The 17,990-nt window shown below is 43.6% G+C and overlaps 1 protein-coding gene across 3 annotated transcripts in view; it reads left to right on the top strand.

Moving 5' to 3' along the window:
- Nucleotides 1-2,731: 2,731 nt before the first annotated feature.
- Nucleotides 2,732-17,990, top strand: part of jakmip3 (Janus kinase and microtubule interacting protein 3) — a 40,304-nt gene continuing 25,045 nt past the window's right edge. For 2 of the 3 annotated variants that reach the window (XM_085361672.1, XM_085361671.1), the window contains exons 1-5: nt 3,265-3,399; nt 4,559-4,801; nt 5,704-5,943; nt 7,998-8,192; nt 11,980-12,093. In XM_085361672.1, coding sequence (XP_085217798.1) covers nt 3,265-3,399; nt 4,559-4,801; nt 5,704-5,943; nt 7,998-8,192; nt 11,980-12,093 — 927 coding nt within the window. Of the gene's footprint in view, nt 2,754-3,199; nt 3,400-4,558; nt 4,802-5,703; nt 5,944-7,997; nt 8,193-11,979; nt 12,094-17,990 lie in introns of those variants that run through there. The other variant, XM_085361670.1, reaches the window with a different exon arrangement.

Genomic DNA, 17,990 nt, shown 5'->3' with positions numbered 1-17,990 from the left:
AAATTGTAAACAGTTTTAACAGATTGAACTACTCAAACCTAAATGCAAAATGTGAAAAATTATGGATAGTTATATATTTTTTTGTCATCACAATGCTTATCCAGTTTATCACAAGCCAGTATTTGTTGTGTTATTGTTCTTTTCAACAGATGCAGCCTTCCAAAAGCTTATAATCATGGTGACAGAGCTGATCAGAGAAGTCAGGGACCCCGGCGAGGAGTTCAGAGCCCCCGTTAATCCTGCAGCACTGAACCTGTTGATGCTGGGGTATTGCCTCTGGATTAGCCTTTGCACAACATGGATGAGATGAACAACTCTGCAATGACTGGAGGCAAATGAAGCAATGGTCAGTTCTTAAAGGTTATGTGACTTTTGTAACCCTGAACTTTAGAAATTGTCAAATTCAGTTAAACTGCTTAAAAATGTCGTCAAGCAACTTAAAGAAGTCCAGACGCTTTTCCTTCCAAGCTCCTTAGACTGCTTAAAAATGGCCTTGTCCTGTATGTTCTGCTTGAATATACAACAGCAGGCTGTCATTGGAAGATCTAACAAGCAGGAATAGAAATGCATTTCACTGCAAATAGTTTTTTGCCTCTAGAAAATTGGGCTTTGAGCTTTTCAGCTAATGGGCTCTTTGGGAATCAAAGTCAGGCAGCAGTTTACTGATTTCTGCCTTGTGACTTTCATCTTAATCAGCCTAGTAGTTTAGATGCTTTCTCCCTGCTGAAGACAACTGACAAGAGGTTATTCATATTTAAGCTCTAATTTGGCCTTTTTTCCTTCTTTCTGTTTGTTTGTGGCCTAGATGGCCCGACTCAGCACGTGGGGGTAAACGCTGTTTCTGAGTTTGCCTTCGCCCAAGCAGAGCAGAAATGTCTCCACTACGCTCCAGATCAGATGGGTGGTGCAGAATGGTCGATATTCAGCCCGAACCCCGAGTAAACTTTAAAAAAAAAAAGTGACTTGTAACCAATACATGTAACACAACTTTTTAAAAAATATAATAAATTACTTTGTTATTGATACAGAGATGTCTTTTTTTTTGCATATAATGGGTTTCCTGTTTGTGGATCATACACAATTGTCTTTTTTGCAGGTTTAAGTATTGCTGGTAATTTGCAGCAGTTTAGTATTGATAGAAATGCCTATTAAGTACAGTTTTTTAAGTACTGAGTTTTAATCATGATTTTATTGTTTCAATAGTAACTAAGGGTGCAAAGTGATAGAAAATCAACATCAGAGTTCAGTGATTCAGTATCAGACTCTAACATTGTTTCAACATTAACAGTGTTTGACAGTTTGACGTTAAAACAATGTCAGCGTTCAACATTGATTCAATATCAAATTCTGATGTTTCAACATTAACAGAGGGTGCAAACGTGACATTACATCAATATCAGATTGATTCAATAGAATTGCCTGATATTGATTTAACATAGTTTCAATGGATATTTTCTATCTGGGATTGTTCCCTCATCCACCTGCTGTCTCGTGGAAGCTCTGCTATAGCCACACAGCAAAATCTCCAGTGTTAGATTAACACTGGAGATTTTGCTGTGCACCACCAAGAAACTGAGTTATTTTTACACATCTGCCAGCATCTGGGCAATCCACCACTTTTCATTGTTTATACCGTTCCCAACGACAAAAAAAAAACTATCGGCCCATAAAAAGGAAAAATCACCATCAGGGTGATTGCCTGATGGCCAGTCGAGCTATGGTTAGCTATGGTTAGAGCCCACTCCTATCATATTTTTCAGTAATTAACACTTCAATAGTAAATATGAACAAGTCATCTTTATGAACCAGCTGTCGTCTTTATTCATTTTCTGCCACTTCCTGTTCTGATCTTTATTCTGCAAACCTGTGTCCAGTTTGCTCATCACCTGTGTGTGTCAAATCACAGTTTTCACGTTGTTCCTGTTTCATGATCATTTTTTATCATGAAGACAAAAGCCAGCCTTTCATCAGCCATGTGGAGATGAGGAGCAGCAAGAAGCAGTGAGGTGTGGTGGAGGTGAGTGACCAGCAGAGGGAGACATAACTCAGAGGACTCAGCTTCCAGAGTGAGGGATGCTGGGAGGAGGAAGAGGAGGAGGTGACACCAGCAGAGGCTGCAGAGATGCTAACAGCTCAGACACACAAACACACTCTGGCAGGAGCTAACTGCTAACACACGCAGAGAGACAGACACTCACACAGGCAGAGAGACAGACAGACACACACACACACACAGGCAGACAGGTAAAGGCAGGCTGAAGCTGGCAGCACACACACTTTGTGTGAACTAGCTGCTGTTAGCATGCTGTGGAGAGAAGGCTAATCTACTGACACACACACACACACACACACGCAAAGCAATGCAGTGTCCAGGGCTTTCAATTGGACGGTGAGTGATTTATCAGTTAGACCCTTAGGTGTGTGTGTGTGTGTGTTAATATGTTGATGACAACTGCTATGTGCTGCTGCTGTTGCCATGGAAACAGTCATGTATTTGTTCTGTCAGAGAAGTCACCTGTCAGACATCGAACATGTGATCAGTGCCAGGTGAGTAAGAAGGTGTGTAGCTGTGCAGCCACAGTTGCAGAGTGCTCCTACCTCTGTGTACTGCTTGGTACAGCAGTATGCAGCTGCGCTACCACACTGAAGTCTAGTTCTCCTTTGCCGGTGAAGATCTGGAACCTGCTCGCTAGAAGTTTAACTTCCAGGGAAAAAGCTTCTTTATTTTGGAATGACGTCAGACACTTACAGAGGTTTTCATCAGATTTATCAACCATGATTCTGGTTTTGGTTTCCTGCGCTGGATGAGGTTTTTGTGTTTGATTGATTGCTCTACACTCTTGGTGTAACTGCAGCCCATGGCCACCAAACGTTAGAACGCCTCAGAAGAGAATCCCTGTCAGTGTGGACGTGAAGCTGTGTGCAATCTAAACCATGCCGCAGCAGATTAATGACTGCCCTCATGTTGTGGACATTCTCAGACATTCTCTTGGCAGACGTGTGGTCCATTTTTTGGTATATTCTTCAGTAGTTTGGGTTGGGATCATCACTGCTGGCAACTAGGAGTTAATGCAGTGTTTCAAAATAACTACCCAGAGAGCTGCCTGGAGAGATCTCAGCATGGTCACCAGTAGTGTAGTAGTGTGACGTGCTTCTACTTATACTGACTGTGTGTTCTTGGTTGTGTGTGCGAGCACAGGTGCAGATGTAGTCAAACCTCAGATTGACAAACACTTGAGTGGGGGGCGGAGCCTGCAGGTGGTGATGTCAAAGCGAGGAGCAGGAGGGCGGGGTAAGGGGGAGCGACTGGACACCATGGCAACTCTTCAAGCAGCCAATGAGGAGCTCAGAGCAAAACTGACAGAGATCCAGATCGAACTACAACAGGAAAAGAACAAGGTAAGGACTACAAAACCCAGAGTATCCCAAAAAGTTGATCCTGTTTATTTGGACGTTTTCAGTGGGAGAAATGTTTCATCATCAAGTGACGTCTTCAGTCTCTGCTGACTGCAGGTTTCCCCAAACTTATAGACAGTTCATTGCACAATAACTGAAAGTAGCCCACTGAATGAACAATGGGCTGTGAGTTCAGTTTATGATCATTAGTATGCAAAGTGACATGATCACTGATCAGTGTCCATGAGTACCTTTCACAGAGAGTTGGAGAATGGCTGCAATCACAGCATTGTAAAATGGTAAATGGCCTGTATTTGTATAGCGCTTTACTAGTCCCTAAGGACCTCAAAGCGCTTTACACATCCATTCACACACTGGTGATGGCAGCTACATTGTAGCCACAGCCACCCTGGGGCGCACTGACAGAGGCGAGGCTGCCGGATACTGGCGCCACCGGGCCCTCTGACCACCACCAGTAGGCAACGGGTGAAGCGTCTTGCCCAAGGACACAACGATCGAGACTGTCCGAGCCGGGGCTCGAACCGGTAACCTTCCAATTACAAGGCGAACTCCCAACTCTTGAGCCACGATCGCCCCCATGGTGACAGATGGACCCTTAGGCCCCCTCCTCCATTCAGAGATGGTCTTTCCCCTGACTCCGCCCTCAAACCAGCGTTCCTCCCTGTCCAGGATGTTACATCCTCATCATTGAAAGAGTGTCCACTGGCCTGTAGGTGTGAATAGACTGCAGAGTCCTGGCCTGATGAGGTGGCTCTTCTGTGTTGTGCCGTCCTCTTAGCCAGAGGTTGTTTGGTTTCCCCGATGTATAAATCCTGGCACTTAACAGCGCACACTCTGTTACTCTGTGGGGGGAAACTAACCTCACAGCCCATTGTTTATTCAGTGGGCTGGTTTCAGTCATTATACAAATGTCCTGTTTATAAGGATGTAAACCTGCAGTCAGCTGAGACTGAAGACGTCACCTGGATGATGATGAAACGTCTCGCCCACTCAAAACATCCAGATGAACAGAATCAAACTTTGGGATTTTCTTACCTGGATGATTGAGTATGCATCAAGAAAAAACTCAGAGTACCACAAAGATTACTGCAAAAATTTCACAGTACTCAGAGTAATGTAATGATAATACTGAGTACTGTAGGTGAGCCGACTGGAGAGGGAGAAAAGTCAGGAGCTGAAGGCAGAGCATCACCGGGCGGCGGTTGCTGTGACTGAGCTGAGGACCAAACTCCACGAGGAGAAGCAGAAGGAGCTTTCACTCACCCGGGAGACGTTACTACGGCAACATGAGATGGAGCTCATGAGGGTCATAAAGATCAAAGATGGTGAAATCCAACGTCTTAATGGACTGGTGCTCACCTTAAGGGATGGATCCACAGACAAGGTGAACCACCTAAAGCACACCTGTCCGACACCATCCATCTGTCCATATTGTGTTCACTGCATTAAGCTCCTCCTCCACTGCACACACATATTATATGAACTTGGCCACGGTGATGTTTGTCTCTTGTCTCTTGTCTCTTGAGACAAATATATTTGGATGAGGGTGGAGTGCTAAGTTATCAGCTAATGCTAGCTTGGTTAACGAGTTGCACCTGGGTGCATCACACTGCACAAATGACATAAGAGGTTGGCAAAGAGTGAATTTAACTCAAGCATGTGACACAAGCAGGCCATGAAGCAGGCCAGCAGATCAGCTGTTCTCAGCTTCTGCACATCCCAGTAATAAATATCATTTACTGCTGCTGCCTCTGCAATTTCACTGTAGAAAAAATGTAGTCTGTTATGTTTAATTTCAAACACTTCTCATTTTAGGCATAGTAGCTGTTGGAAAATAAAGCTTTAGCTGTTTAACATACAACCCCTCATAATGTATTCCCGGTTAGATACCATATTTCTAGGCTTTTCAGGGCCGAGTACAATAACCTCAGTTTGATCTGAATTAAGAAGCAGAAAGTTAGCGGCCATCCAGGTCTTTATGTCTTTAAGACATTCCTGCAGTTTAACTCATTGGTGTGTGTTATCTGGCTTCATGGACAGATAGAGCTGGGTGTCATCTGCATAGCAGTGTAAATGTATGCTATGTCTTCTAATGATGCTGCCTAAGGGAAGCATGTATAATGTAAACAGAATTGGTCCTAGCACTGAACCCTGTGGAACTCCATAATTAACCTCAGTGTGTGAAGAGGACCCCTGCAGCACAGTAGCTGTAATACCTGCATCTGGGCTGTATTCGTTCTTTACCGCCAGAGGACACCATTGGCTCTTTGTTCTCATGCTATTCAGGTGAGGAGCGCCCTGCTGGGGGAAGTGGAGGAGGCGAGAAGGAGCTGGGAGGCGGAGCGTTGTCGCTTCCAACACGAGATTCTTGAGCTGAGAGGAGCAAAGAGGAATGCTGAGGAGGCGCTGACATCGGCTCAGCAGGCCTGCCAGGCCAGAGCGGCCGAGCTGCGATCAGCTCATCATCAACACCAAGAGGAGCTTAACAGGACCAAGAGAGACTGTGAGAGAGAGATTCGCCGCCTGGTAGGAGCCTGTGACGCACACATGACTGTTTACACATTCATGATAGCTACACATAACCAGGCGCTGTGTGTTGAGGTGGCCGAGCGGCTCATCTGCTAATCAGAAGGTCGGTGGTTTGGATACTGAAGCGTCTGACATATCACAAACATGGACAGCTTTACTATTAGCATTACAACTAAAGGTAAACCTAGAAAATATAAAGAGGTTAAACACAGAAGACAGAATGAAAGAAACACAGCTGCTGCACACAGCACTTGTGTGCTGTATGAGCATAATCGGCCAGCTGCAGCTGCTTCGGCCTCATCCCGTGCAACATCTAAGGTGGGTAGATGATCGATGAAAGTCCTCCGCCATGTTGCTCGGGGGCGGCCTGGGTTGCATCTTCCGTGGACATGACGACCCTGGGCAGTCAGTGCGGGAGTTGGCGTAAAATGTGACCTCCAAAGCATGTGAGCACGTGTGTGCTCTAAACACTTTGTTCAGTATAATTGGAGAAGGTCTACTAAAATAATGAAGTTCAGCTCATTTGAAGACAGGAGACTAAAAATGGCGACTGTAAGTAAACAGATTTATCAGATCACAGCTCTGTCGTTAACACACAGTAGAATTTGATGGATTAGAATTGAGTGTCTCACTATATTAATGTTTAAAGACAATTTTAGTTGTTTATTCTTCCACTGCAGGTTTGGTGGAGTTGTGTAATGTTCTGATGAAAAAATAAAAACAGAATTTAAATGTAGAATTAGACTTCCTGCAGATTTATGCTTATTAAAAACTCAAAAATGCGTTCTGGCAAAAATGAAGTCCCGGTTAAGATGAAATTCCCAACTGCTGTGACTCTGGAAACATGGGAATCATCAATCCAGCGGCGTTTTTTTAAATAGAAAACGAGCGTGAAGGGTCGTTTTCTGTTTGGATGCAGAGTTTAAACCTGACCAAAGCATTGAGCAAGCAGCTGTCGTTGTGCAGTCAGTTAAAAATATTAAACCATAGACATCGTGCAACTTGTCTCTGAATAAGATGAAAAATGTGAAACTGGCAGATGAATGAGCCACTAAAACTGGAGCGTTCCTCTGGTGGACTCTGATGAATAAATGCATTATTATGAAAGTGAATACATGAGTAACACGGAGTGGTACGACACAAACACAGACTGGTGCAGTACAGAGGCTGAACACCGGCTCACTGAAACTCCGCCGGGGACAACGATGACCTAAGACATCAACCTAAGCTGCTGGCCCAACTTATTTCTCTCAAAGTTAAAAAATCTGTGATTTTATCACGTACACATTAGTAAGATACGGTATCACGTACAAGGTTCATGCCTCAGGCCATGGAACGAAAACTTTTCAAGATTTCATTTTGACCACTGTCCTCGGTCCCGAACCCTCCCTCACATACTTCCTTTAAGGTAGAACGGACAAATTCGCACCCCAAGACTTTGTGTGGGTGGTTACCAGGTTACACTAATCTCACCTTTTAGGTTAGTGAGTAAGTAAACGTACTGCTCGCTTACATATGATGGGGTTGGAAGTTCACAGTAAAATCACAGATGCAAACTAGATCCAGCACCAAAGCAGCTGCACTAACATCCTGCAAAGGTTACCTGAGACATCAGCCAAAATAATTTATCATGGGCAGAGTCACAAAACTTTCTGACTCTAGCTTGTTTATGAGCGTGTGCACCTGCAGATTTCTCTGGACAAACCCGAAGCTCAGATACTCAGTGTGCTATACACGAGTCATTCAGGTACAAAAATCACCTGCTTCATTTTACATTACAAAGACTAGAAAGTTGTTTCTGGACCTGACTCTCACTTGTGTGTTTGAAATAACCCAAGCCTCAGTTCTCACCCCTCACCTGTCTCTGATAAAACAAAGACAGCTGACTAACCTTGCGTCCTCTAATCTGTCTCGCTGTCTGTCGCTCACCTGTCCGTCTCACCTGTCTGTGTCTCACCTGACTGAAGAGAGAGAAAACCGAAGGACGTAGCTGACTAACCCCGTCTCCTCTAACCTGTCTCAATGTCTGTCTCTCACCTGTCTGTGCGCAGATGGATGAGATAAAGCTGAAGGACAGAGCTGTCAGTGTTTTGGACAAAGCCCTCGGTCTGCAGGCTGGACACGCCCACCGCCTCCAGCTGCAGACTCAGGCTGCTGAACAGCAAATTGCAGCCCTGAGAGATGCACAGAGGGCGGGGCTAAACCACCCCACTCTTAACCCTAACCCCAACAACGCTCCTCACATTGTAAGCTCCACCTCTTCCTGCTTGTTTAAACTGCATGTGAAAAAGCCATCTCATTTGCTTCATGTCACAAAAGCCCCAGAGCATTACAGTGGGAGTTCCTGTTTGTGTTGTGCTACTGATTCATGACTTATATACTGTGTCACCCTCAGCTGTGTGCCAGGCACAAGCCTGCACCAGTGCAGAAACAAAGCAGATTCAGCAACCACTGGGACTGAGCCTGTCGTCATGGCTGCGATTTATGATTGTGACTTTAGTGATACAAGCCTGCTGTATTCACCGAATATTCACAGCACCACAGACCAAACCGCAGCAGTCAAAGACAGGATAATACCTACAGAGCAGCTGGATGCTGCTAGAGATCAGCGTCTGACAGTAGGCAGCATCTCCCTACTGTGGTGTCTGCAGTGTTTCCCTTCACTGTTCACATAGACCAGAAGGAAGGCAGCAGTTTAGCTAAAATAATCCAGCAAACATTCCCCAATGTCAGCTCTCAGGGGCTCTGTGTATTTTTTAACATCCCACATCAGGCTCCTTCTTCATCAACTATCAATATACTCAACATTCACTGAGCCATCCAAAAACCTGCACAGGTGTATGTGTTCAGGTGACTAATACTGGGAGGACAAACAGCATCAGGGACCACAGCAAGTACCAATACCAAGACAGTGCTGTGGTCTTGTGTTGAGACAGATTTTTAAAATGTCACAAAACTGAAGCCTAATTTTAAAAGTAGAGTGAGTGTGTACAGAAGAGGGGCCTGAAAACTGAAGGCTCTGCCTCCCATTCTACTTTTAAATACTCTAGGAACAACAAGTAGGCCTGCAGAGCGAGAGCCAAGTGCTCTAATAGGGTGATATGGTACTACAAGGTCATTAAGATAAGATGGGGCCTGATTATTTAAGACCTTGTATGTGAGGAGCAGGATTTTGAATTCTGGATTTAACAGGAAGCCAAAACAGGAGAAATCTGCTCTCTTTCTAGTCCCTGTTAGGACTCTTGCTGCAGCATTTTGGATCAGCTGAAGGCTTTTCAGGAAGTTTTTAGGACTTCCTGATAATAATGAATTACAGTCGTCCAGCCTGGAAGTAATAAATGCATGAACTAGTTTTTCAGCGTCACTCTGAGACAGGATATTTCTAACTTTAGAGATGTTGCACAAATGGAAGAAAGCAGTCTTACATATTTGTTTAATATGTGCATTGAAGGACATGTCCTGGTCAAAAATGACTCCAAGGTTCCTCACAGTGTTACTGGAGGCCAAGGTAATGCCATCCAGAGGAAGAATCTGGTTAGATACCATATTTCTAAGATTTTCAGGGCCGAGTACAATAACCTCAGTTTGATCTGAATTAAAAAGCAGAAAGTTAGCGGCCATCCAGGTCTTTATGTCTTTAAGACATTCCCTGATGGGTAGATAAAGTTTGGTATTATCCTCATAGCAGTAAAAATGTATGGCAAGCCTTTGAATGACACTGCCCTGATACTGATATTTGCCCTAGTGCAGAACCTTGTGGAACTTTATAATTAACCTAAGTGTGTAAAGAAGAAATTGGAGTCTGTTATTTAGATATGATTAAAGAAACCACAGCAGTGCATCGTCTAATCGCTGTAACTGCACTGAGGTCTACTGGACAGATCATTTGTAACCTTCACTAAAGCTGTTTACTGTGATGAGCTCTGAAACCTGACTGAAACTCTTCAAATATAGTTCATATAAACTGTGTTTGAATGTGTTAACACTAACCCTTTCCAAACTGTTGAGTTGGTATCTTGATGCATGCTCTATCATCCAGGTAAGTAAACCCCAAAAGGTTGATTCTGTTTATCTGGACGTTTTCAGTGGGAGAACCTTTTTGTCACTCATCCAGGTAGGGCTGCTCGATTATGGCAAAAATGATAATCACGATTATTTGACGATATTTATTTAACAATAACAATGTGTTGAATAATGACTTTAAAGATTGTCACAAAATAATCTAAAATAGTGCAAACACTGATAACAGTGCAAATGTTTGCAGTATAACAAATCAATGAAAAATGTAAACATCTGTGTTTAGTGAACTTTGCAGTGTTGCTCTGTGGTGCAGCTACGACACCGAGGAAAGTTTACACACAGTCTACTTGATCCACGTCTGACTGAACCCATAATGTTTCCACACCACTGAAGTTTTTTTCCTCTCTTTTCAACCAACGGCAGTCACTCTCCTCTCCAAATAACTTCTGCTTAGCTTTCCGAGCTTCCCTCGGGTCCTCTTAGTCAGCGGTCCCCAACCCCCGGGCCTCGGACCGGTACCGGTCCGTGAGTCGTTTGGTACCGGGCCGCGAGAGTTGAGGCTCAGGCTTGAAATGTCTGGTTTTCAGGGTTTTTATCGGTTTTCAGAGTTATTTTGTTATCGTTTTTATCGTTTACTCTGTTTTCCTGGGTCTTTTCACGTGTGTTATGAATAAATATATATAAATATAAATATATTTATTATATAATATAATATATAAATATAATAAATCTTATTTTTTTCGGTACCGGTACTGGTTTTATTTTGTTGTATTTATCCGCGACACCTTAAAGGCCGGTCCATGAAAATATTGTCGGGCATAAACTGTCCGTGGCGCAAAAAAGGTTGGAGACCGCTGCTCTTAATCGTGGTGACACGTGTTGGAAATGCAGAGAGGTGCGCTCGATTTGCCACACGGAGCAGCGCGAGAGTAAAGCACGAGGGAGGGGCTAATAATCGGCTCAGTCATTTTTAATGATCGTTGAAAGCCCAAATCGTAATCGAGATTAAAATTCGATTAATTGAGCAGCCCTACATCCAGGTGACTTCTTCAGTCTGACTGCAAATTTCCAACCTTATAAACAGTACGTTTGCACAATGACTGAAACTAGCACCACTGACGAACAGTGGGCTGGGAGTCAGTTTCATAATCATTGTTGAGATGGTACTTGACCTAATGACTGCTCTGTGACTGCTAATATCCAACATGTTTTAAATAACACAGTATAATACCCCCTAATAGTTAGACTGAGTCACGCTGTACTTCTCTCAAAGTATACCACCAGAGGCATCTTTCTTATAAATAATACCCCAGTTGCCCAGCAGAGTGTTTCAGGGCCTTCCTAGCCATCCTAACAGTCTTGAAGTGTACAGCATGGTAAAGTCCTGAGTTACCATCCAGGCTAATTTGAGACCGGAAATTAAGGCCAATAACAGGTTGACTTCAGCCAAACTTTTTGCTGTTTCACCTCAAGAAATGTGGTGTCTACACAAACTACATGTGCAGTCTTCTTCTACAGACCAGGCTCAAAGGGCTAAGGTAGACAGAGAGAGACAGAAAACTTAGGCTTTTAAAACAAACTTGGAGCTAACCAGACCTTTAACACTCTAGCAGAAAGATGCACTCAACTTTCTCATGGACCTTTTAAAATTTTACTGACTAGTTATCAGAGAGTGATAGAACACTAAAATGGGATGTCTATAAGTAAAAGTCCTCTGTAAAGGTTTGTTGACTTTGTGCCAAAGTTCCTTAGAGGTTCACCTTTTAACACCATTTGTACTGTTACTGAATTCTCTTAAGATTTCAGTTTGTTCTGTTTGATTTTCAGTTTGTTTCAAATTATATTTTTAGTAATTCAGTGTTGAAGAAATTCCTATTGTATGAAAATACAAAAGAAACTTTAGATTTTTCATGTGTTTGCATGCTACCTCGCTGATGATGCTTGAATGCAGTTTGCAGTTAGGCATTTGGTTGGTGGCTGACCTTTGACCTGGGCTGTCGTTCTTGTGCTCAGTCTCAGGAGGATCGTGACACTCGGAGGTTTCAGCTGAAGATAGCTGAGCTCAGTGCCGTCGTCAGGAAGTTAGAGGATAGAAATGCTCTACTGTCAGAAGAACGCAACGAATTGGTAAAGCACACACACACACACACACACACACACACACACACACACACACACACACACACACACACACACACACAAAACCTTATATTGGACCCATTGCTCATTTCTTTATTTATCTCTTTACCTGTCATGTGTGGTAGTTTTAGCAAACAGAATCATGGCCTGAATGCTTTGTTGTGCCAAACACATTTGTTTTACCAAGAGGAGAACTATGGCCTCTCTGTAGGCTCCTATTGTTAATCTTTTTTTTGTTTATATATATATATTTTTTACATTATTATCAGAGTGGGTGTTGTGCTGAAGCAGACAGGAGGTTGGAGGCCAGTTTGGTGAAGGTGGAGAGTCTAGGTTGATGCAAACAGGGTCTCCAACTGCTGCATCTGTAACAAAACACAAAGCACCTGAAAGACACAACAAGGCAAGATTCTCAAACATACAATTTTGTCATATGTGGGAGAAGATTGTGAGCGTTTGTATGAGCAGTATGTTTCTTTTTATGTCAGTGCAGTGGTGGCCTGTTGGGTGAGTGTGGAAATTAGACTGCGATTAGATTTGAGGAGACATGAGCAGATGGTCAACAGTGCTCATCGCCGCCTCATAGGGCTGCTCGATTATGGCAAAAATGATCATCATGATTATTTTCACTGAAATTAAGATCTCGATTATTTGACGATATTTATTTAACCCTTTAAGACCTACCATAGAACCAAGTCCGCCAGAGCTTATATTATTTTTTTACATGCTGTAGTGCCATTTGTGGGAGCATTTCAAGTTGCTATACATCAATACAACTGTTATAGCCCATATTTTAATAATATGTATGCATTAAGTCCATAGTAACTACATTAATTGCAAAAAAGTGCAAAAAACTACAAAAAAATTGAAAATCGTTTTTGTTTTTTTTGCATATATTTCTACTTGGAGAAATTTAAGAGGTTTGTCCCTCAAAACTTTAAATACAAAAAAATTGTAAAAAATATTTTACAACAACAGGAAATTTATTTTGAGTGTCTTGATAGTTTTATTTTGGAGATACAGCAATTTTTATATACTGCAGGAAAAACGAAAAACAATCCTATGATGCAAATTTGCAAAGAAAACAGCATATGCATCAAAATAGACTATTTCCAGCAGTGCAATTTGAGTTCCAAGCATCCCAGAAACTATTCAGAAAAGTCAAACATGACTTATAAAAACACCAGTATAGGCTTTTAAGGCCTACAAGTAAAAAACTAAATTTTCTGCGAAAATGACGTCACTTCCGGTTTCGGGCAGGAAATGGCGGACATCCGATAGTTCGCGCTGACCTCCTTTTCAATGTGGGAAGTGTTACGAACAGCTGATCGGATCGGCAAAGCGTGTTTCTGGAATATTGTGTTTTTGTTCCTGCAAGCGCTTTTTATGCAATTTTTGCAAAGCTTTATGTGGAAGGAAACCGTGACCGAGGACAAGCTGATGGCATCAGATGTAAGTACAACTCCTCCGGTTTCATATGCAAAACAATTATTGCGCTAGCTTACATGGTTCAGGTTCTACAGGGATTTAAAAATAGTTACGCAAAATGGAGCGTGCTGCTCTGACCGGCTTTAAAGGGTTAACAATAACAATGTATTGAATAATGACTTTAAAAAATAATATAAAATAGTGCAAATACTGATAACAGTGCAAATGTTTGCAATATAAGAAATAAATGAAAAATGTAAACATCTATGTTTAGTCAACTTTGCAGTGTTGCTCTGTGGTGCAGCTACGACACCGTAGCAAAGTTTACAGACTATGTCTACTTGATCCACGTCTGACTCCGCGAACCCATAATGTTTCCACACCACTGAAGTCTTTTTTACCTCTTTTCAACCAACAGCAGCCACTCTCCTGTCCAAATAACTTCTGCTTAGCTTTCCGAGCTTCCCTCGGGTCCTCTTAATTGTTGTGACGCGTGTTGGAAATGCAGAGAGGTGCGCTCGATTTGCCACACGGAGCAGCGCGAGAGTAAAGCACGAGGGAGGTGCTAATAATCGGCTCAGTCATTTTTAATGATCGTTGAAAGCCCAGATCATAATCGAGATTAAAATTCGATTAATTGAGCAGCCCTACCGCCTCAGCAGCCCACCCACCAACCTCTGGGTATCACATATGTCCCCAGACGTCCTATGTGTATGGTTATGTGTCCTGAACTGTAATGACTACAGTGTAATTAATGGCTGTGCAGCACAGTGAGCAAAGTCCTACCGATTGAGGCCTGTGAGGCATATATTCCCCCTCGTGATATTACGTGTGTTAGTGTTGTGCTGTCAGAAGAAGCGGGGAAGGAAAAAGCATGTAGTTCTCAGCACATAAGCCTGCAGGTTCTCAAAAGCCCCCAAGGCACAGACCGGACATCTCAGTGTGGGCCTACCCACCCCACCAGGTGAAGCAGCCAAGGGGATGCAGTGCACCCACACAAGCACGGTCCCAACCAGAAAATGGGCAACCCCAGCACCAGGGCCCTGGACCATGCACACAAAGAGAAGAAGCCTGGAACTCTCTGGAACACAAGGAATTACGGTCAGAAACAAACTCAGTTACTCGCCTCCCTCAATGCTACCCGGAGCATCTCCTTCCCCCTCAGAGCCCCACGTGCTCCACCTGCCAAGCAAGCAACTCAAACCAATCTTCATCTACCTCTGGTTCAGCTCCCTTCGCTTCCCTTCTAACTATGTTCTCCTTTATTTGCAGTTACTCCACATCCGAACACACTACATTTCCCTTCCTCATGTTTCAAGTTTATTTTCGTGTTTGTAATAAAGCCTGTGAGAAATCTATCTGCTGTCTCCATGTTTGATCTGCGCTTCGGTCCACGTTCACATACTGGCTCCCGGGCCCCCTTCACACAGTGAGGACTATGCGATGTATTTGTTTCCATATCTAATTCACTTACATCAGCTAAGATGCACAGCTTGGCTGAGGTTGGGATATGTCAACTAAACCATGTGGATAGGTCTCTGCCAGGCACGTGCAGAGGGGGGGGCTAGAGGGGCTTGAGCACCCGCCCCTTTAAACCTCTGCACGGCCCTGGTCTCTGCCACAACCTCTGAACAGGTGTACAAGACCATATACGGTAGTGTGTATATAGTTCTCAGTAGAGTTACCTCTGCAGTGTTTGCATATGCTAGAGTCTGCAAGACCTTTGTGGAACATCCTTTGTCCTGTATAGTTTGTTCTATGGAGAGTTTTGTATTGTATGAGTTGCTGCATTACAAAAGCTTTTTCCAGATGTGTTCTCCCTGCTGCCCCGTCATACCACTCTCACAGAGCGCTGTTTTGAAAAGCACCCTGAGTGACTGTGCATGCACTTCCCTATAGATTCCCCGAACATAAAAGGCAAATAGCTCACACTGTATTGGCTGCTATGCTGGAGATAGGGGTAACAGAAGAATCCCACAGTTCCTGGTGTAACCCCATAGTTCTTGTAGTTCCTGTGTGGATTATCACAAGGTAAATGAGGTATCACAGTTTGATGCTTATGCCCTGGGTCGATGAGCTCCTAGACTGGTTAGGTACTGGATATATCCAGGGGATAGATCCTTGTCTCCAGAGTCTAAGTAAAACGGGCCTTCTCCACTCTGTATGGTTTGCACGAATTCATCACACTTCTGTTGTTCTGAGCCCCAGTCACCTTTCTCATGGACCAAGTGCTGCATCCAAACACTTCATATGCTGCTCCCTACCTGGATTAGATTATGATCCATAACAACATCTATGTGGAGCATGTGCCGGTGGTCCTGGAGTGCCTGAGGCAGGGCTGACGGCCAACCGGAAGAAGTGTGTGGTTGGACAGACAGAGGTACAGTATCTGCAGTGCCACCTGGGAGTTGGATAAGTGTGTCCACAGATGGAGAAAATACAGCTATAACATCCTGCCTGCGTCTCATGACCAAAAAAGACGTGAAGTGGTTTTTGGGGCTGGCTGTTTGTGTCTGGCTTCATGAAGCTGACCAACACTTTGGCTGATCTCACTTGAGAACGTGCACCAGAGGATGGGTCAGTGCCAGGCAGCATTTGACCTGGTCAAAGAGGCTTTTTGTGGGGAACCTCTGCTCCACACCCCTGACTTTTCCCTTTCTTTCATTCTGCAGATGGATGCCTCAAACTGGGCTCGGGGCTGTTTTGCCCCAGCAGGTAAGGGGGGTCGACTGCCCTGAGACAGAGGCCATATACAGCACAGTGGAGAAGGAATGTCTGGCAATTTGGTGGGTGGTCGACTGCCTTCGTTATTATCTCTTGGGATGTTCATTCAGACCAAAAACTGTTGCAATAGCTTCACCGCATGAAGGATCTCAATGTCTGGATCACCCAGTGGTATCTGGCTCTCCAGCCATTTAAGTGAAAGGTGCTCTATAGGCTGGAGGCACAGATGGTCATGGCTACGTGGCGAGTTCTGGCCTGCGGCTCTGCTGGAAAGGAGAGGCTGTGCAGCGGGCTCGGAGGCAGTTCCATGAGGGCTGGCAGAGCAGTTGGGACTGATTGTTTAATCGTGCGCTTTCTATTTTAGTAAACAGCTAGGACCGGAGGAGGTGACCTGAACAGAGTTGATCCAGGTGATTGTAAGGAGCTTGGAAAGAAAAGCATCTGTACTTCTTCAAGTTGCTTGAAGACATTTCACCTCTCATCTTCAGTTCTAGGGTAGATGGTGGAGAGTCCCAGATTTAATTAATGTCACCTGACCGTACTGGAGTGGTGGAGCAGTTCTGAAAATTACAATTCAAAGGCAGAACTGCTGATTTGCTTCAGCTGATGGAGTAGTATAATATTAAGAGTGTCTGTCCTCAGAAAAGAGGTTTGTGAGTTACCACGCAAAAGTAAACATCAGCAAATAAGCTTAGTGTATGGTCTGTATTTCCAGTTTGAATTTCTCTAATATCTACATTGTGTCTGATTGCTACTGCTGGTGGTTTGATGAAAATGACAAAAGCAACGGGGGAAGCAGACAGCCCAGTCTGGTGCCCCTCTGTAGATTGAAGCTGGGGAGTAAGGTTGTTTGTCCTAGCTGATGTGCTTCGAGAGGTGTATGAATTTCCAGTTTACCTGGTCAAATGGTTTCCTTATGTAGGGTCCTTATGTTGGCTGGTTTAAGAAGTACACTGACAATGGCAGAGTTCATTCTGAATTTGGTTTACCATTCTGAAAAAAGTGGGTGCCAATGTTGATGAAACTTTGCTGGAAAAGCGTCTCGACCTGGGGCTTTATTGTTTGGGAGATGCTGTAGGGCAGGGGTGCCCAATCCCGGTCCTCGAGAGCTACCGTCCTGCAGCTTTTAGATGCATCCCTACTCCAACACAGCTGAATCAAATGGTTTGATTACCTCTTCAGCATGCCATCATGTTTGGCAAAGGCCTGATAACAAGCCATTCATTTGATTCGGGTGTGTGGGAACAAGGATGCATCTAAAAGCTGCAGGACGGTAGCTCTCGAGGACCGGGATTGGGCACCCCTGCTGTAGGGCTTTGTGAAATTCAGACACTGGAGAGGTGAATCCAGAGCTGTCATTTGTTAGCCGTTTAGTTTCAGTGGATTTATATTGTTAAGAAATTCTTCAATGTCAGCATGGATTAATCTGGGGTGAATATACGTTTCCTAATTATTTGTTGTGCAGTACTGTTCTCCGTTGAATCCTTATAGATGTTTTTTCTTAATTTATCTTTAACTGGTTAGTAAGGAATTTTCCAGATTTATTGCCATGTTTAAAGTTCTTCAAACGCAGCATTTGTGTCAGAAATTGTGTTTTATTATTATTAATTATTTCATTTAACTATAGTTTTAGTTTTCTCAGGTTGTTAATTGTATGTTAATAGGGAGCTTCTAATGATTACATTTTCGGTTCTATTTTATTTGTGTATTATTTTGTCTTTCCTGATTTTCAA

Source organism: Diplotaxodon limnothrissa, linkage group LG8 (genome assembly GCF_057381915.1).
Source record: "Diplotaxodon limnothrissa isolate DT_005_m linkage group LG8, D_limnothrissa_male_GT1.1, whole genome shotgun sequence".
In the NCBI taxonomy this organism is placed as follows: domain Eukaryota; kingdom Metazoa; phylum Chordata; class Actinopteri; order Cichliformes; family Cichlidae; genus Diplotaxodon; species Diplotaxodon limnothrissa.
Note: the sequence above shows the minus strand (reverse complement) of the source record. Positions and strands in the feature narration are given on the sequence as shown.